General features: G+C 39.5%; 4 protein-coding genes across 4 annotated transcripts in view; 1 reads left to right on the plus strand and 3 right to left on the minus strand.

The window, feature by feature from the left end:
* chd3 (chromodomain helicase DNA binding protein 3) overlaps positions 1-20 on the minus strand; it is a 38,156-nt gene extending 38,136 nt beyond the window's left edge. The window contains 1 exon segment of the mRNA XM_054601103.1: positions 1-20. This exon segment is cut by the window's left edge and continues 268 nt beyond it. The gene's annotated coding sequence lies outside the window, so the exon portion shown is untranslated.
* A 5,384-nt stretch (positions 21-5,404) lies between these two features.
* On the plus strand, positions 5,405-7,834 carry naa38 (N-alpha-acetyltransferase 38, NatC auxiliary subunit). The gene is made up of 3 exons (XM_054601672.1): positions 5,405-5,558; positions 5,755-5,929; positions 7,258-7,834. The coding sequence occupies exons 1-3, from the start codon at positions 5,520-5,522 to the stop codon at positions 7,380-7,382; spliced, it is 339 nt and encodes a 112-aa protein (XP_054457647.1). The 5' UTR covers positions 5,405-5,519; the 3' UTR covers positions 7,383-7,834.
* Positions 7,835-8,214: 380 nt separating this feature from the next.
* dnajc3b (DnaJ (Hsp40) homolog, subfamily C, member 3b) lies at positions 8,215-15,514 on the minus strand. The gene is made up of 12 exons (XM_054601320.1): positions 15,027-15,514; positions 13,625-13,735; positions 13,329-13,453; positions 13,153-13,227; positions 12,914-13,057; positions 12,410-12,591; positions 12,094-12,213; positions 11,774-11,879; positions 11,495-11,615; positions 10,929-11,067; positions 10,662-10,810; positions 8,215-9,953 (listed from the first exon to the last, which is right to left on the minus strand). The coding sequence occupies exons 1-12, from the start codon at positions 15,109-15,111 to the stop codon at positions 9,805-9,807; spliced, it is 1,506 nt and encodes a 501-aa protein (XP_054457295.1). The 5' UTR covers positions 15,112-15,514; the 3' UTR covers positions 8,215-9,804.
* A 1,411-nt stretch (positions 15,515-16,925) lies between these two features.
* Positions 16,926-19,995, minus strand: cldn15a (claudin 15a). Its single transcript, XM_054601594.1, has 5 exons — positions 19,653-19,995; positions 19,133-19,297; positions 18,810-18,891; positions 18,619-18,726; positions 16,926-17,566 (listed from the first exon to the last, which is right to left on the minus strand). The coding sequence occupies exons 1-5, from the start codon at positions 19,867-19,869 to the stop codon at positions 17,470-17,472; spliced, it is 669 nt and encodes a 222-aa protein (XP_054457569.1). The 5' UTR covers positions 19,870-19,995; the 3' UTR covers positions 16,926-17,469.
* Positions 19,996-21,001: the final 1,006 nt, after the last annotated feature.

The raw sequence follows: 21,001 nt of genomic DNA on the forward strand, positions 1-21,001 counted from the left end.
AGTGGGGGGCGTTTTGAAATATTTTTACACTAAGGCAGAGCAACAAAGATGGCCGACCTCTTATATTTATTTTTTAACAACCCCCCAATAAGAAAAAAAAAAAAAAAATCCCCTTACATAAAAAATGGCTGACTATATTATTTCAGAACGCACCCCTCCTCCCTTTCTCTCCCTTTCTCTTCCTCCCTCCCTCCTTAAAAACCTACACATTGTTACCAGAGAGAGGGGTGTGTGGCTGCATGTAAGTTACATTGTTTGTTTGTTTCCCTTCCTCTCTCTCTCTCTCTCTCTCTCTCTCTCTGCTTTATCCCCGGATCAGACCCGAATCAGCCAAACTCTCATGGTGTCAGTGTCACTTGCAACAACTCTCTTTCTGCATTGCAGAGCCCGACACAAATCTATCAAACATGGCCACCTTATATTCACCAGAGCCCCCACCGTTGTATATATAAAAAAAAAAATATTTTGGAGCAGCAGTGTGTGTGTGTGTGTGTGTGTGTGTGTGTGTGTGTGTGTGTGTGTGTGTGTGTGTGTGTGTGTGCTGGGAGGGATTGGGAGAGGGGGGTTGGGAAAATCTGCCGCAGCCATGCCCAGACTTACATCAGATTGTATTGCTTAAAAATTAACTACTTGTGGTGGGGATGGAAACAATTCACAATATGCAAACTATACTCCCCCCTCCATAAATCACCATTATAAACAGCTCAAAGCACACAATCTGCCTCTAATACAGATGTTGGGGAAAAAAATGCAAGATTTTTCTTTTAAATGTTACTGTAAATTCTCCTAAGCAGCAGGCAGTGGAGGCTGGATGGCAGTAAGGCCATGGGAATCCCTCAACCCCAGCCAGCCCTCGGTGGCTGCTCGGGGCTCTTCTGTTTTGACAAAAGAAATGTGGCTCTGCCTCTAAAGATTCAAACATTACCACTAAATCGGGGTCAGGCAGGAGAAAAGTGTGGCGGATAAAATGTGAATAAAGATCGGATAGGAATCCATGATGGGTGCTTTGCATAAATAGAGAAAAGTAGTTTAACTATTTATACGGTCTTGATTTCATCACATTTGACTCATTTTATTGCACCTAATATAAAAAAAAAATGAATAAAAAGCAACAAAAAGCAAATGTAAATGAGAAACACCAATGCAATAATCATATTTCTCAGAATGACTAGTTGTATTTCCTCGAGCAGCAACGGTTGATTTATTAGCAGTAAGGGGCCTTAAATCCCACAAATCACATAAATACGTCAGAGGTTCATTCACAGTTCATTCCTGACCTTGAAATAGTAGCTCGGCAAAAGAAGCCTTAACAAAACGTCCATCTATGAGGGCTTTCTGGAGCTTTTAACTGCTTCCAACGCCAGAAGACTATGAGATGTCGTTGAAAAAGCTAGTGTGTGGACCTTTGTTAAAAAAAAATTGAAATTATTTTTATTATGGAAAAGGCCTTTTTTGCTAAGGACAATTTGACACGTCACAGTAGGGTGTAAACAATTAAATAAATGAATTATGGGTCAATTCCAATTAGCTGCTTCAGGGTCTTTTCCTACTATGTCAAAATGTAAAAAAACAGAAGCGGCAACTCATTCACTCCTAATATGTTTGATTTAAATCCTTGTATCTAAAACAACTACAGTCAGTCAGAGGGTTACCTGCGTTATGTGCTGTCAAGGCGACGAGCCACATTAAGAAAAATGGCTGTTGAATATTATGGATTTACTTATATTTATCATTCCCTAAGAAGAAAAACATATGTTTTCCTTTAAAATGTACACGTGTACGCCTAAAAACTACTTTTTTTTTTACAACATAATCATGTCGTGCCAGTCACTGCATCAATCGATGACCCTATCAGTTAATTGGACACAGCTGGTCATGGAGCAACACTTAACGAGTGACTTAACTGAACTCTCTGCAAACATGTAACTATTGTTCTGTGTCTTCATTTTTGAGATATTTATGCAATTCAAATGCTGTTGCATGCTGGCATTTAATTGGTATTCAATTAAACCGTATTTAACCCTTAAACGAAATAATTCATAACCACAAAATAAAATGTAAAAAACGCTTTCGAAGCTGATATATAGCTTCACAACTAATATGCACATTTTAAATTATGCTATGATTGTGAGGGACGTCACTTTCGTGGGATATTTGCATGAATAATCTCAAGAATACTTAAGATCTTCAAGGTATTTCTTCCTTTTCTGTCAAGAAGTCACAACACTGTGTGAAGCATCTTTTCTTTTTAATCCTCTCTGCATTCTGTCTGTGTTTGTTCCCTCTGCTCTGTCACCTCCAGCTTTTTTTTACACCCATAACTGGATATCATGTAAACAAGCATTTCTATCACGCCTCGTCTGCTCTGCACGCTCCCCTCTCTCTGCTTCAACAGGTGCCTCTACCGGCACTCCGGCTCCAATTCCCCCGGCGCCCCACAAACTACAACAGTGGAATGTGTTAGTGTCTGATCCAACGCCTACATCTGCCAAGAGAGATGCAATGCAAGAGGTGTCTGCTGTTAGCAGATTGGGTGACTGGCGGGATGGGTGTGTTATGTGCATTTGTACTTTACACACACCCCCTTACCCACAGCGTCTAATGAGGTATTTTGTAGCTATGACTGTGCATGTGTCTACAAAATAAACAAACAAATATGGGTGAAACTAGCCTATTTTATGCTGCAGGCCCTGACACACTGCACTACTGTGCTGAGGCTGCCCCCCTCCCCTTTCCTCTCTCTCCTCCAACACACCCCCTCCTCCCCCTGTGTCCATTTGGCAGGGAGACATGGCGAGGATGAGAAGGACAAGCGCCTCCCCAGGGTGCTGCGCTGTAGCTAACCCAGATTTTATGCAGTGTGACACAGAGGAAGACATCGGCCCCCGTGCTCCGTTCAGAGCTGAGCTGTCTGGACTGAGGCGACCCGAGGAGCAGATAATACTTTAAAAACATCATCCAGCGGGGGTTTGGGAGAAAAAGTTAGCTTTAGTGAAAGTAATGATATATTCTCTTTGTGTTAAGACTTGCATGAGCCAGTTAATAGGTTCCAATTATGGCTTCTTCTGCCCTGTGAGTGTTGGAAGTTTCATCAGTGTTTAATTTGTTTTGGATTATTCAGGTTCTACTAAGGCCTCAACCCACATCTCTGCAAAAAAACAACAACCCTCCTTTAAATCATTCTTAAAGCCTACAAAGTCCATCCATATACTGTACAGAGCTTACAGTGCAAATAGATGGCTAAGAGTGGCCATCTATCATGTTGACTTCGAGCTTTAGTTAGTTTTTAGTGCAAAAGCGTGTTTTAGGCCATCTGTTTTACTCACAAATAAACAGTTCAACATGTTGCTTTTATGCAATGGGCCCCCACTAAGTGTCCCGAGATTATTCTGAGGGGTTGCGAAATGATTAATAGGAATAAAAAACTGAAAAAAACCTAATTTTGCTACACAATCATTTTTCAGATTTTCCTCCCCAAAAAAATTCTAGACTACTGAATACATTTGACATTAAATCACATTGGTTGAACTGGTCACTAAAAGCCGACATGTACCTGGGACAAGGGGTCATAAGTAGTCATTCATCATAATAAGGGGTCATGAGCCAAAATGAATTTACACCACTGCCTTAAGTATAAAAAAAAAGCTTGCATGTGTTGTGAGGGTCATCAAATCAAAGACAGAATGCAGTACATCATATTTTACTCACCACCAGCAGTAACACTCTGATGTCAAGGAGTTTATTTTCATCTAACGCAGTCCAACCTCGTACTATTAATCCCCATGTGCAGAGAACGTCAGCGGATCAATGTGGGTCGGAGCCTGAGGAAACAAGGAGTCAAAAATACATGGGTGAATCAGAAGTATAGCTGGAAAATATAAATTGATTGGTGTTTTTGAACAATCAATACTCCTATATATTAAATTATGCATGTTTTAAGATCTGTATCTATCCCTGTTTTAGAGTTTTCCACTCCAGGATCACTTACTATGTCCTTTCTTGGCCAGGCATGGTCTGTAATTATGGCATTAACTCATTATAATTTATATTTTATAAAGATACATAGACAAGGATTTAAAATCCCCTTTTGTAGTCACACAACCAAAACAAAGGCTTCACATATTACAATTATATCAGTTATACAACAATACCTGAGGTCTGGCCCTCACTGTGTCCTAGTGAGACTATGTAACTTTTTAAAGAAGAAATAACTCAACCTTACGCTCTTAAAAATGACAAGTTGTATTGATGAGCAAGACATGAATGCACCTTTGCATAGTTCATTTAATACACTGAAGGTTTTTGTTGCTATAGCCTCACTTAGTCTGGTATTACCTTGGTTAGATATCATTTGACACCTGTATACTGTAACTGTTCATACAGAAGGAGTTAATATATGGAGTTAAGCTAATTATTATAATTATCAGAAAAATAAAACCAGATGTAAACTGATGTCTTTAACGTAACTGACTCAAGAGAATCTTGGGAGATGAAGGCAAACTTAACCCTTTCATGCATGAATTATGACAACCTCAGTCAGGATTCTAACAAGTGTTTTTATTGCTCATTAGGCATGAAAAACAAGATTTGAACTTTAGTTTTTTTTAATCCAGCTTTTTCCAAAGAGATTTTTACATGTCCACTCAGGTGGACAGCATGCGTTTTTGTTTTCAACTGAAGAAATATGTATTTAACACACAAATGAATACAATGATATATAAAGATGTGAAAACTATAAAATAATATATGTATACACAAAGAAAATGTGCAGACTATCTTTTATGATAATTGGCAAAGCACCCAGGGCACAAAGCCACAAGACACTGCATGCAGATGTACTCGGTTCCTCGTGTGCATGCAGCATCACGGCATCTGTTTGCATTTTCTGCTTCAGTATGGGATGATGCAACCGCCTTCACTGTAGTGGCTGATGTGCAACTATGCCATCGAGACCCCATGCATATACAAGAAAAACAACAGCTGTCCACTGTAGTGACCTCTATGCACGAAAGGGTTAATGTGTCTTTATCCTTAAACATTTATACTTTTGTTTTGTTTTTTTGCTTTAAATTGTCATGCTCTGTGTTTCTGCAGACTTGGAAGTATCTCTCAAAGTTCATTTAAAGGTCAGGTGTGACACTTGTTTTTAATAAGTCTCCTTTACGTCGTCTGCTTATGAAGTGTCATAAGATACCAGTGCAGGAGAATGCTTCACCTCACTGTACATGTGCTGAACCTCACTGTACATGTGCTGAACTCATGTGCTGAACCTCACTGTACATGTGACTTTATGCTCCATCAGTGACTTTATGCTCCATCAGTCGTTTCCTTTAAGAAGAAAAAAAAAAAAAAGAAAAGCAACACCGGAAATGAGGTTTCCGGTTTAGCTGGTCCGTCAGTCAAATGACTCCGTCAGCAAATGTAGTGGAAGAAGAAGAAGAAGAAGAAGAAGAAGAAGAAGAAGAAGAAGAAGAAGAAGAAGAAGAAGAAGAAGAAGAAGAAGAAGAAGAAGAAGGGTTATGGCAACAATGATTGAGGAAAACGGTCCTTCGACACATGTATGTATATCCCTCTTTATTTGTGTTATAACGGAGAGAAAACGGCATAAATGAAACTATATCATTTATTATCAAGGCTTCAGTTAGCCGGTGGCTAAAGAATAAGCAGCTCTTCAACTGTAAAAAATAATCAAATGCATTTAATAAAGGGAGATGACCGTGTCTGTGTTTGTGCTGGTTCCTTCCTCTCACCCAGGAGCGCTCTGACGTGTCCCCGTCCTACCGGGCCCGGCAGAACCTGGAGGGGCTCCTGAACAAGAACATGAGGATCCGGATGACGGACGGACGGACTCTGGTGGGGCTGTTCCTCTGCACGGACCGGGACTGCAACGTCATCCTCGGATCGGCTCAGGAGTTCCTCAAATCCACAGGTAAATCCAGGTAAATCCAGGTAAATCCACAGGTGAAGAGTAAAGATGTCCAAGCAGGATGGAGAGAAATACCAAGCATATTACATTACAGTCATTTAGCAGACGCTTTTCTCCAAAGCGACTTACAGTCAGTAGTATGTTACATATCATTCACCCATATGATATGTAATATACTACTGATTGTAAGTCGCTTTGGATAAAAGCGTCTGCTAAATGACTGTAATGTAATATCATTACATTACATTACATTACAGTCATTGAGCAGACGCTTTTATCCAAAGCGACTTACAGGAAGTGTATTCAACATAGGTATTCAAGAGAACTACTAGTCACCAGAAGTCATCAGTGCATCTCCTTTCTTAAACAAGCATCTTAAAGCATAAACCAGAGCAAAAGTATAGTGCAGAGGCAAATTACTACGAAAACAATAATTGCAACAGACTAATCCGAATATAGTAAGTGCTACAACTACTACGAATAGGATAAGTGCAGTAAACAAATACAAATTCAATAAGTGCAGCGAACTGATACGAATACAGTAAGTGCAACAACTAATATCATTCACCCATTCACACACTGATGACAGGCTACCATCAAGGTGCCACCATCAGACTCTAACTAACATTCATCATCCAGTCCACACCGATGGCCTTCAGGAGCAACTTGGGGTTAAGTGTCTTGCCCAAGGACACATCGACTAGGGTATCGAACCACCGATCCTCTGATTGGAGAACTACCTTGCTCTCCACTACGCTCTCCACTACGCCACAGCCGCCCATTCCATCACGCAAAGGACACTGACATCAGTGTGTGTCATCATCAAACAACATAAAATGCCCATAAAGTTGATTATGAAAAGATATCTTACCAGCCGTAGGAAACAAATGAATACAAGGCCGTATAGTGAAAGGTTTGTTAGACGAAGCACCTTCTTCACCAGCAGCCTCTGATCTTTAAAGCTAAATATTCACACTGATGACCACACATATCACTAAAGAATAGAAGCAAAGTCAAATCTTGAATAGAAAGTGAAAGACAGTATACCTATTACTGATTTTTACATAACTTCGATATAAATTCCATTCGGGATATTTAAAGTTAACTTGCATTTCTACATATTTTATCTCAAGTGGAACAATCACATTTTCTTAAAAGATTAAACCCTAAAGTCCTGGAACATTCTTGTAAACCCCTTTTTAGTACGTATTGTTTCCCACAATAATCTCTTTAAAAAAATGGAAATCTGAAAAGGTGAAGATGGATTCACAACAAGCAACACTTTCCATAATGAACCTTGTGACTAACTGATGGATGCCTTTTGTCTTCAGACACATTCTCCCAGGGTGAACCCAGAGTCCTGGGTCTGGCCATGATCCCCGGTCACCACGTCGTTTCCATCGAGGTGGAGGCAGACAGTCTGGAAGACACACAAGGATTTGGAGCTAACCATTGATGAAGGGCAACCCTGTTTGGATGACACTCAGTGTGACCGTCTCTCAGAGAGCCAGATAATATGGCTGAGCTCAAAGTAGAGCGGACATCTTCATTGGAGGATTTTATCAGGACACTTCACCTCTACAGATGCAGAACTCCTGTGTCGATATTCTGGATTGAGCCATTTCCTCTAAACTTGAAGATGTGTCAATTTGCAGCTGTACGTTACAGGATGTGTGTATGAGAAGGTGAAGCAAACAGCAGATCCATGGATGTGTGTGGAGACGGTGTTTTGGTGTACAGAGAACGTCTTTGTTTCATGATGTTTGTATGTGTGTTTGAGACCTTGTGTTCTATTGTTTAAAATGTGTCAGGAGCTACATGCTGTCTAAAGGGGAACTCCACCGAGTCGGTCTACAGGTGTTGGGATTTACTATTGAATACACCAGAGTACAACTGAAGACTAGAAGTTTGGAGATGGAAAATAAATAACAGGGTTTGGAGTTAGAAAGAAGTAAAATTCCAGCATTGTGAGTAATGAAGGCACCAGATTTTGACAAGAATGTGTGGAATAAAAAAGACAATATCTCTGATTTCTGTTTCTTTAACTCTCTATATCGAGTCTGCTGATGTAATAAGAGTGCAATGCTTAATCGGTGGATTATCTTAAGGTTAGTGAAAGCAGGAAAGTCAAGAAAAATTACTTTAAATTGGTCAAATATCTGAGGACGAACATACGCATATCCAGCTTTAGCGTCTCAAACTAAACACTTGTAGCTGCAGGGGGAGCTGTGCTGAAGCCGTCCTTTGCATGCCACGCATCACGAACTTGACACAAAACTCGATTGCTTCAATATTTTAATACGCTTGAGCATGTCAGCTGAGTCAGTTTGGCAACAGTAAAATTGATGCCACTTACAGCAGAAAAACCCTAAAAAGAAAACCCAGAAAGAAAACCGTCCCACTCAGTCGATTTAAATACAAAGAGCCCGGTCACGCGTGGATGACACAGTCGCACAGTAGACAGGATTCAAAGCCGTTAAGAGTCGCCGTATCTTTAAGCCATTTGGGACAAAAATAATAACTTAAAAGTAAAATCTAAAAAAGAATATAATCTGAGTCTATGGTTAAACTTCTGTGTGTCTTTCCTGGTTGTAAAACTGGCGCCTCATTTACAAAGTTTTGATTTTATCTGCAACTTAATGGTTAAGTTTTCAAATTGTTCCTCAGTGCATCCTGTTACAAATATAGTTTGTGAATTACACACAATATGTCAAAGACCTGCAACTAATGTACCACCACAGCTCAGTATAACATTTAAAATGTGCACTTTTCTGTTTCTGTGGTACTTTTATAACTGAGGCTCTCAGATAACCACTTAAGACACACTTTAGTTTATAAGGAGTCTTCGAAAAAGGCTTTTAAAAAACCTGCAGTAACATTTCAGGAGTGGAGAAGATGTGGAGTTTTTCAAACAAAAAAGGGTAAAAGTGCAAGTTTTCAAAGGTGTGCTTTGAAATGAGTGAAAAAGGAAAACGAGCTAAATACTACAAGTCTTGATTCAGTCATCAATTGTTACACTCTTGTCCAGAATATTCAACTTTGTGACATTTTGCCAATTGCTCATTTATAAGTTACATCCATAATGTCTGGATCTGGATATAAAGCCTGTTGAAGATGCAATAAAATACAGAATTCACACATTATTCCAATTAGATAGCTGGTGAAAAACAAAAAGGTAATTTAAAAGGAAATCCAAAACAATCACAGAGCCACACTGATTTAAGATCCATAGGATTTCAAAGCTTTAACAACCCACGAGTTTCCTTTACTAGTGCGGAAGTCTCTCCTTCTTACCGTTAATGTAAAAACTAATCAAAATAAACCTCCTGCTGCCGTGATGTATAAAAATCTTGGAGGACAGAGAAGGTTCCACGTGGTCACAAAATGTAGACCGAGATCAGTAAACGTGTAATTCCTTTAAAGAATACTGCGAGCAGAAATCGACACACTGACATTCCTCTTATGTAAAGTCCAAGCAGCTACTGCATTAAAAAAAAAAAGTCCCTTGATAAAAGGTTTGAAGAATGGCACAAAGAAAGAAACAATAAGAAACACCTTTTCATTATCTGGATCTCAAGTGTTGACACAAGATTTCATTTCCTTCAACCACAGCGACAACTTAATTCACCAGTAGCCGATCAGATCCATAAGTTTTAGTGGTAAGAAGTCCAGTTCTTTGTTTTTTTTCACTGTACAGCTCGAGCCTCTGCTGCATTTAAAAAAAAAAAAAATCAAATGTTCAAGTAATTGACAAAACTGTGTCCAAGCTGAAGCACAAGTTCTGAGGAAGACTTCTCCATAAATCCGCCGTTGTTCTTCCCCGAATGTCCCCCGTCCCCTCCCCTCCCTCCCTCCCGGTGTTCGTCAAGTCCTCCTCTCTAGTTGTGGTGGAACTTGAAGTGGAAGCTGCCGCCGGACTCAAACGGGTTGAAGTGGTAAGGCCAGCCCTGTCCTCCGCCTCCACCCCCACCCTGCTGGTTCTCCGGGTCCAGGGGATCCTCGCCCGCGTCAAACTTCTGCCTCATTTCTGGAAAGACAACGGGAAGTATGGAGGGACAAATTTCAGACGTTGCTTAACACGATGCATACATTGGATTCTGTCAAACATCTGAGATCTAGATTCCCGATAACGATGTGAATTAAAGGAATAGTTCGCCTTCTGGGGAAATAGACTCATTCTCTTTCTTGCAAATGGTTTGATGAGAAGATCAACACGACTCTTGTGTCTGATCAGTATGAAACTACAGCCAGCACCCCGTTAGCTAACCAAGCAATAGCGTGGCACATAAACCCAGACAAAAAATACAACTTGTGGTTTTTACATTCGGGTTTGTGTGCAAATGAGAAATTAATGTTTAATTGATGAGCTTCAGAGATGCCAATTAGTGGGTTTTGTTACTTTAGGACAGAGACAGGCTAGCTGTTTCCTCCTGTTGACCACTTTATGCTAAGCTAATCAGCGGCAGGATCATTAGCTTAGCATTAACGCCCAGACATGAGAGGGGCATCAGTCTTTTAAACGACTGAACACGTTTACACAAATGTGGAACTATTCCCTTTTTTAATTAGCTATTAGTGGTGTGAAAATGTGACATTATGGTTACAGGCTGCCATAAACTGTGCTAGAACTTCTTCATTATTCTGTGATGTCAACCTGCTCATTTGTTGAGAGTCGCTCTAAATAAATATTTGCTAAATGCCTTAAATGTATGTAATAGCCATCTCAGCTGCTGACCTGGGTCAGTGAGGACCTCTTTAGCTGAGGCGATGTCGATGAACTTCTTCTCCGCCTCCTTCTTCTCCGACTCGGACTGGAAGTTGTCGGGATGCCACTGCTGCGCCAGCTTCCTGTACGCCTTGATGATCTCCTGCTTGTTCGCGCTCCTGAGAAAAAAACAATGTTTGTGAGAGTTTTCCTGAGCAGTCCGCTAAATAAAGTAGTTTCGAAGTCAGTTTGGAGAAAGTTAACATGATTTGTAATAACACTGGTTGGGCTGGTTACCTGCTGACACCCAGGATCTTGTAGTAGTCCCTCTTACGAGAGATTTTCAGCAGTTTCTGAGCTCGATCCAGTCCATCTCTGAGGTCGGCGCGGTCGCCTTCGCTGTCAAACTCTTTCGCCTCGAGGTAGTCCTCCACAGCTGAATGGAAACAAATATTAAAAAAAGACGTTAAAAACAGTGTTTGTCTACCACAAATATGCTGTGATTGTATCTGCACAATATCATTTTCTTTTTAAATACCTTCTTTTATCAGTCCACATTTGTTTTCTTTTCAATAGAATAGAACTACATAATTGCGAAGACATTATTCCTACATGTAACTAGCATCTATTCAATTTGACCTGATTTTATTTTTAGAGGCTGAATAAGCATAAAAGACTATTAATTAATCTTCTGAATCTGTATTTTGCCTAATGATTTACAGTATTATTGATATCTTAAACCATTAAGAACCAACTCAAATAGACACAGTACATCTATTTTTTCATGCATGGTCTTTCTTTTACAAGTGTGTAAGGTTCTTAAGTCAGAGGCATTCATTGAAGGGTGCAGGGAGTCATGTCACCTTTCTCGTACTCCTGGTTATGGATGAACGCCTCGGCTCGGTCTCGGAGGACGTTGGCGTTGCGCGGGTCTCTCTGGTGAGCCTCTGAACACACGTGTATGGCCTCCTGAGCCAAGTTGAGCTACAAATGGCGAGACAGAGGGACAATGTGTTGGCATTTATCACAGAACTGTTACAGGCCTACAGAACCATTATATGACGGCAACAACTGACAAGCAAATCTAACTCCAGAGCTTTAAATGTACAGACAAGTGTTCTTTCTCTCTCTCTCTCTCTCACCTTGACAAGGCAGAAGCAGATCCTCTCCTTGGCCAGGTTGGTGTAGAAAGGGACATTTGGCTCCGTCTTCATCACTGATTCATACTTATCAATGGCTTGCTGATGCCTATATGTGTGTACAAAGAAGCTCAGGGTCATTCATTAGTTTAGTTAGGTTGCAGGTGTACTTTTTTTCTTGTATTTCTGTTTCGTTAGTGTCAACAGATATTAAAAAAGAACAGCAATCACATGCATCGGTTCATTTTATTTTAAGAATTTCAAGTGACAGAGGGTCACAATTTAGGAAGGGAAAGCGCACCAATCCCAAAAGAAGTACATACCTGTCCTGCTCAATCAGCTCCTCCGCCGAGTCCAGCTGCTTGCTGAGCTTTTTCACCTGCTTGTAGTGGCTGAAACACTCTTTGTCGTCCTGGTCCAGCTTCAGACACTCTCGGATGTGACTGCACAGAAAAACAGACGAGTGAGATGGACATTTTTTTTTTTTTTTTTTTTTTTTTTTTTAACCTGAGCGAAAAACAACAGGGTGAGACGGATGCTCTCGAGTGGAAAATCAGCTCGATTTGCATGACTCTGACATCTTAATCAAGGTGTTTTGTTTATTCCGTGGTTTGTTTGTTCCAAATAAACAAAGCTCACTTGAGCGACTCGCGGTGATCTCCGAGGCTGTAGTGCAGCGTGCTGAGCTTCAGGAAGGCGGCGCGGTTGTCGTTGCGTAGCCTCGTGGTCGGCGTCAGATCCAGGATGGCTTTCTGTGGATCCCCCATTCGGATGTAACATTCTGCACGAAGCTCCCGCGACTCCGGATCCCAAGGAGAGATCTGAACAAAGATGACAACTTTTATAAAAGACTGAACAGACATGTGCAAAATAATTCAGCTCAACAGCAAGGACAATGATGATACCTCTTAATCCATAATCATATTATTACAGATGAATTCGAGAATAATGGAGTAACAGATTTACAAAGACACTTTATAGGAGGAGAAAACATACATTAAAATGTCATTTTTATATATATTTTTGACATTTATAGGTAGATAATTCAACTACAAACACAAGACAACAACAGACAAACTGAATGCAATTTTTTTCTTTAAATATATTTTATGTCAGGAGACCTTTTCCCGAGCTGACACACACCTCAATGACTCTCTCTAGCACGGCGATGGTCGCGCTGTAGTCCCCTTGGTGGTAGGTAGCATGAGCGTCCTCCTGCAGCTCCTCCAGCTCGTTCGCTCTCATCAGCTGGTCCTGAGCTTCTTCGTGGTCTGGTGAGCGCTGCAGCTACAAATCAAAAACCCATGCATTGTTCAGTCAAACTGCTGTTTCAGGTAAACACTAAAAATTATAGAAGCACTGGTTTAGAACTTTAAACTTACCACTGCTTCAAAGTCCTCCCTGGCCTCCTGCGTGCTGCCCTGCTTTAACAGGATATTCCCTCTCTGCAACCTGGCCTGAAAATAAAGAGACCCAAGAGGCGGAAAGAAATATGATAAGTATCACATGGACACACTTAAAGCTACAAGTTTTTCTGGTTGTGTTTATTTGAACTTACAGCCAGGAAGTCAGGCTTGAGTTGGATGGCTCTGGTCAGGTCTGGCAGGGCAGATTTGGATTTTCCCATAGCCAGAAACACTGCGGCTCGCTTGTAGTAGGTCAGGTAGTTCTTAGAGTCTCCCTCTGTAAAATGTCACACAACATTGTGTCAAAGCGCTCATTCCTTCTGTACAAAAACAAACCTTTGTTGTCTGCAGGGAAGTACAGAAGAGGGCGGGCATTATTGGAGGCAGCGACACAGGCTGAAAATGTCAGCCGGTATAAATATGTGTGTCAGTTTGTGTGTAACCTTACCTACAGCCGAGTGGTAGTGGGACAACGCTTCAGCCAGTTGACCGGCAGCCAAAAGTTTGCGGCCCATCTCCAAGTGGTGCTCAATCTCGACATGAGTCGCCCCTAAGACACCTGAAACATAAAACGACGCTTGAGCCTCGCTAGAAATATATCGGTGGCAGAAAGACGGCGAGAACATTATAACAGCAGCAGTCGGTCCGGGTTTATAAGATTTACACGTCACATTAGAGTTGGACATCATGGGATTTACTAAATCGGAGAGTTGAAACACCAAAGAGCAAACTGCTCATAATACTAATGTCTTTACATCTTTCACACCAGTCACTCATCAGATTAAACTATGATTATATTTGCCTGATTACATTATGATTTATATTCCTACTAACAGCTAATTTGCCAAATCCTAAATAAATCTAAATATGTAAACAACAGAATTTGAGACTGGCTAGACTGGGCAGTCAAAGCCTTATTTAATTAAAGTATCCAACATGCAACACCACAATCATCACACTAATGGAAGCGGATGCTTTATGGCAAGATCGAATTTGTATATGATATTAGGATCCATATAATTAGGAACATTGATTTGTAATACATTTAAGATAAGGTAAAATAAGATAATCCTTTATTAGTCCCGCAGCGGGGACATTTACAGGATTACAGCAGCATAGATATAGTGCAAACAAGGTACATAGTAGAAAAAACAAACAAGTATTTTATATAAGTCTGTAAGAAAAAAATAAAATCCACAATAACTAAGAAAAAAAAAAGATCTTATAAATACAGACAGAATAATTATAGTTATACTTATAGTATTGCACACTTGCTAATAAATAAGCTAAAGACACATTCCAGTCAGTTTCTGAATTTATCTTGCAAACTAGCCGGTGCATCTTTATAAATGTTTTGAGCTGATATGATTTGTTAATTGAGAAAAAAAAAATCCATCAGCTACATTTATACAAATATCTTAATTATTCAAGCCATTTAACAAGACAATTCCAAGCATTCTCTTTCCTGATTTATATTATTGACATTGTGATATCTCTGGGGCAGGATATTTAAAAGATGTCACCCTGCAGTCCTAATATTTCATATAGAAGCATTGTTTATCTTTACACAGGTAACTTAATCATGGAGGTGTGGAGTCCTGGTGATGGGATAAAGGATCCAAAACAAAAGCATGTAGTTCCTGGCAACGCCTAACATCCTGTTAAACACCTGTTATATGTTGCAAATAAGCATTTATTAGACAAGTTATGAATCAGTGAAGAGGAAAGGGGCAGGACATAATGTAACACAGGTGAGGTAACATGCAGTGGCATTTAAACACAACTTAGAAGCTACAAACTTCTAAGTTTCTGTTTTTTTTTAACTTTTCAGTGTGATTGTAAAGCCTCACCGTCCAGCTGGATGTCCAGGATGACACACAGCAGTGACAGGGAGCACAGGACCCCGCTGAGTCCCGTCCGCCGACACGACTCCATCCCCCGGTTCAGTCACACTCTCACCCCGGAACCAACGAATTTAACGTCTCTGTTTCCACTCGGAGTGAAAATACCGGCTCATTGTCATTGACACGGTGATGCTTTCTTTTTTTATTATTATTAAATCATCGTTTCCCCCCTCTCCACTAGTCTGACAGGACCGCAGGAGCAGCTACGACGGTGTATTTACGGTCCAAGCGTGATATAATTCCGTGTGGAAACGAGGTCCGCCGCTAAAAGGTTCCCCCTAAAAACCTTAACGTTACAGCAGTTCCCCCTTTTTCTTGCCAGCGGCTCAGTGGACTTGACATTTAATTAAACACGCTCACGTAACATGATGACAGAGAAGTTTAACAGCTGACAGCTCGTACTCTCTGTACACGAAAGCTTTTCTGTGGTCGTCTCCTCCCTGTCTGCCCTGCATGGCCGTGGTTGGTCCACATGCCGCACATCCGCGTTGGGTCTGGAAACGTGGGCCGCTCTGATTGGACGCCAGGCGGCCGGCATGCGCATGCGCAGTAAGCCTCGGCTTACATTTGAATAAATAGGGATCACGTAGAGTAAGAAATCGAAAGTGGCTCTGATATGGAGGCCTATTGCTGCATATATTAAAAAAAAAAAATTGTAAAAAAAAAAGTAATTAAATTCATAGTCAGAAGTGAGTGTTTTTGATAGATGTGATTAAGTCATAATCATGTGACAGCTTTATAATCCTAAATTCAATTTAATGTATTCATTTTTTTTAAACTATTATATCTTTAACTTTTTGGAAGAACTAAATATTAAACACTTATGAATCTGCCTTAAAAAAAACTTGTCTAATATGCATGTAACTGTAGAATATACAACCATCTTTACATCGTTTGTCCCCCAAATTCCAATACATTATTGCTAAATATCTCATTATAACTCAGTATCTTATAGCTATGGCACATTTTCTTATATATATGACACATATTTATCTTAATTGTGAAGCAGAACACAATGTAATACATATTTAATACACACAGTACCAGTCAAAAGTTTGGACACACCTTCTCATTCAACTACTTTGAAGATTATAAAATATAAAACATATTCTGGTTTGTTGAGCATTTGTTTGTTTACCACATAATTCCATATGTGTTCCTTCATAGTTTGGATGTCTTCAATATTAATCTACAATGTAGAAAAAAATAAAAAATAAAGAAAAACCATTGAATGAGAAGGTGTGTCCAAACTTTTGACTGGTACTGTATATCTTTAACTTTTTGGAAGAACTAAATATTAAACACTTATGAATCTGCCTTAAAAAAAACTTGTCTAATATGCATGTAACTGTAGAATATACAACCATCTTTACATCGTTTGTCCCCCAAATTCCAATACATTATAACTCATTATAACTCAGCATCTTATAGCTATGGCACATTTTCTTATATATATGACACAATTTCTCTTAATTGTGAAGCAGAACACAATGTAATACATATTTTATACATACACGGAGACAAAACTTTACTTTATAGCCCATTGTAAATGTAATGAAAATATAACATTTGAGACACCTGATGTGATCTCTGAATGTCTGAACAATATGCTGTAACCCCAAATAATTTCTCCATTATTTGGGTAAAATAGCTTATTGATTCTATTTCAAATGTATATTTATGTGCAATATTTTAGTTCATTAATTCATGATAATCATATAATATAATAATTACGTTTGATATTGTTTGTTACAAAAAAGAAGACAATCATAACGGTATTAACCACAAGAAATAAAAAAAAAAGTCAAACAAAAATGTTTAGCATAACTAAACTTTATTGCACGCTATTGTAAAAAACAAAACAAAATAAAGATAACTTGTCCGAACCCTTTTTTCACAGGTATTATCTATAAAACTGTACAAAACAACACACAAACATCTGAATTATCACAGTTTTGACCTTCCCCTTCATAAATGTCTGGAAGTTCATATGCAGATCATCAAATGATTGGATTCCTTAGAAATAAGTGACTGTATGTAAATGTATTTGTGCTAAACATAAATAGAATCATTGCAAGCATATGGTACGTATGTGTGGTGATAAGGTGATAAGAAGATTTACCTTTTTACAACTTTTACAACTTCAATTCTATCATTTCAATGCTATCATTTTTTTTTACAGGATACACACATGATATTGTGATTATTTACAGTTCAGTGGTGCTGTGTTACTTTACGATGGACCTTTAGCTTTTCCACATGGCAAAAAGTGTAAAAGCTGAACACCAGGACATGTCAGATGCATAAACAAAAGAAACTGGGGCCATGAAAAGATTTTACTTCAGGATTTCGCAAGAGATGAGATTTCTTTCTGTTTTCATATTTTGTTTCAAACGTAAGCATTTCGTCCGTAAGTGCTGGCAGCCTGGCTTCTGGTCGGTGCTGCTCCAGAGTACACAGTTCCCCTTGCTTGATAAGGCAACGGGCTGCAGAACGAGATGGTTAAAAAGAAACATGAGTCACTGATGATGAGGCAGAATGCACTTTACCTGGGCCATCAAAATAAAGTAGCTAAATGGAGTTAAGCCATCACTAATTTTGGGCTTTTCATATTAGTCAAAATGTGGTGATTGAAAAAGGCCTATTACACAATAAAATCATGAGGGCGATGCTTAATATGTGTGCAGTTATCATGATGTTTCCCGACAATTTGTCTCACCCATAGACTGAAGGCCTCACCTATGTGTACTTGTACTTAAGCCAACCACTAGGGGGCGCCAAAACTCAATTTTCTAATCATACACATGATGGCTTTGTCCATTCTGCGGCCTAATCAGGCTTCTCTCTCCCCAAACACTGTTTAACCACACTGCTTGATTTATATTGCACTTCAGCCAACCCCTTTTTTAATGTACAATCTTGCATAATGATAGTTAATGGTCATTAAAACCAAGCCCAAAATAAAATTGTCCCACTTTAGGTGTCAATGTCCAATAGGAGCTGCTATTACATCCCACAGGAGAATTAATAAAGTTTTGCCACAACAAGGCGCCAGAGTGCCATGAATTTCTTTCTGAATGATTTCTAAGATTCCCCAACTTCACATGTGTTCAATTTGTTCATGTAGGTTATAAAATATTTGGCAAATGTCAAAATAAATGGTGAGCTGACATACAAATAAATAAAATTAATCAATTTTATTTCCTAAATGTTATAGGTATATATATTTATGAAATTACTTATGTTGATTTTAAAAGTCAACTATCTTGCAAGGTGTTGGTTATTCTAGCTGAATATATATTTTTTCAATTATTTGTTATTTTATCAGTTTTAATAATAATCCATCTCATTAATCACAGACAAGAGACTTTTCTTTCTTCATTTCACTACCTAACATTTAAACGTTACTTTCTCACTTTCACATCTAGTGTATGGAGGAACTAAAGAGTCGCAATCAATTAATAAACACCATTAATAAATGAATCATTATCATACTTTGTCCGACAGAGAGGGATCAAACTGTAAGAACTGAACTCACTATTTTTCCTCTGTGCCCATTTTGCAGGAGCAGGTGAGACAGGCTCCTCCAGCGATGGCGAGCACGGCCGAACACCAGCCGATGTAAAGTGCTTCTCCTATTTCATACCTGCAACACACACCACAGTGTCAGTCAGCCCATGGGAGCTTCATGTAAGGCCTCTCAACCTTCCCTCTCCACCACTATCTCACCTTATCCCGGGATAGAAGGGGTCAAAGAAATCCTGAGTGATGTTGAAGGCATACCAGGAAATTGCGACCATTGTGCACACACCTTTTGATAGAAAAATAAATATTCTTTATTCATTGCGAAAGCAGCGGGGGAAGCTTCCAGATAGTTACACAAATGTCCAAAGTCTCCAGGTGACCAGGAAGACATTTATGGATGATTGATTTGAATGTGCAATAAAACATGACTAACATTTATTAGCATTATCGAGAAGTTCCCTTATCAATTTAAAGGGTAGTGTATTAGAAGGTCAGACTGGTCAGATATGTTTTCTCGTCTTTGTTACCTTGAAATATGAAAAGGACTCCACCAGTGCCGGCAATCCTCCCTTTGAGAACAGAGTTTTCTCCTCCGGCTTTTGAACACTGCACTCCTATCAGGGCCGCCATCAGTCCAAACGTGCCCATCACTACCGATGTGATCATCAAGGCACGAGACGCTTGGATGTAGCCTGAACACAGTGTGGAACACAAACACCTGTTGATTTCACAACTTTTTTCCTTGTCATCTGCCTTGAAAAGGGTCCTAAGGTTATGAACAGTTTGTACGCGCAAAAAATTGTTCTGCAAACTTAAAGAGCAAAAGTTCATAGTGTCCAAGTTTTGACCTTTAACAATTTTTTTCTCTGACAAAGCAACATCATGTGATTTAACAATTTCCCACTATTTATCTTCTTAATCTTTTTTCTTTTTTACAATACAATGATCTATAATGATGTTTTGTGGATAAAGAAATATTAAAAAGTCTTAAATTCTATAACTATAATTATTTATTGCAATTAGATGATACATTTTTTTGTCACGTACCACTCAAAGCAAGCAGCGAAGGAAACTCCCTGCAGTTATGCACCCCGGTCGAGTCCGTCGCACAGGACATCCACAGGTTTTCATAGATGGTGGAGGTGGTGATGACGTTCCCGTCAACGGTGGAGGTCCTCCAGTAACGGTTCGGCAGGGTGACCCCCACCATCACCCAAGAAATGAACCCCAGCACCAAAGCCACTACTTCCACAATCGGATCCATGACCCCTCCTCAGCCCAGCAGTCAAAACAAAAGTATATCCAGATCTTCAGTTTTTGAAATCAATTAAACTTGTTTTAAAAAGCAGAACGTCTGATTTTGGTGTGATGGAAAACTCAGAGAGTGGTGTGTCTGTTCTGCCACTTTGAGTTGTGTCCGGCTCAACAGATATGTATAATGATTTATATGACTTTCTCTCCTCCCCCTCACCTCCCTTTTCTCTCTCTCTTTCTCACACACACACACACACACACACACACACACACACACACTCTCTCTCTCTCTCTCTCTCTCTCTCTCTCTCTCTCTCTCTCTCTCTCTCTATCTTCTTTCTTTCGGATTTTACACCCCTGAAACTGAACAGGTGTTTATCGGCTCACTCTCAGGGTCCAATGGTTATCAGTGACTTTTAATGACGCTGCACTGCTCATGTTTATTTTACATATTCCACCACGTTGTTTTCTTTGACGAACAACTGAACATTTTAAAAAATCTACAAAAAATAATTGTGTTTCTTTCACGAAAATTTGGCATCATTTTACCCCAAGTTGATACGGTAGAGCCCTTAAAAACACTACCTTTTAAAGGTACTCTGTGTGTAGACACCTGAATGTCATCATAAATGCATTATTTGTTCTTTGTCATCTGTTTTATCAGAGTCTTTCACACTTGGCGGGCCCTGTGTGAGGAGCCTCTGGGTGTCTGGAGGTTTAGATAAGATTATGACATTTTAGATATTCCTGACTCGAACAGTCCAAACTAAGGATTACACACACAACATTGTTTTGCTTTTCTCCAATCTAGTGTGATTATAAGTGATTCTGTATGACGTGTGTGAATCGGATTGAATGTCCTGTTACTTTAAGATTTTGGAATGATTGTCTCTATGCGTGTTGAACCAAGTACAAGTACATTACATTACATGACATTACAGTCATTTAGCAGACGCTTTTATCCAAAGCGACTTACAATCAGTAGTATATTACATATCATTCACCCATTCACACACTGATGACAGGCTACCATGCAAGGTGCCACCATCAGACTCTAACTAACACTCATACAACATCCAGTCCACACCGATCGGGAGCAACTTGGGGTTAAGTGTCTTGCCCAAGGACACATCGACTGCCGA

Source organism: Anoplopoma fimbria, chromosome 7, assembly GCF_027596085.1.
Source record: "Anoplopoma fimbria isolate UVic2021 breed Golden Eagle Sablefish chromosome 7, Afim_UVic_2022, whole genome shotgun sequence".
NCBI classification, from domain to species: domain Eukaryota; kingdom Metazoa; phylum Chordata; class Actinopteri; order Perciformes; family Anoplopomatidae; genus Anoplopoma; species Anoplopoma fimbria.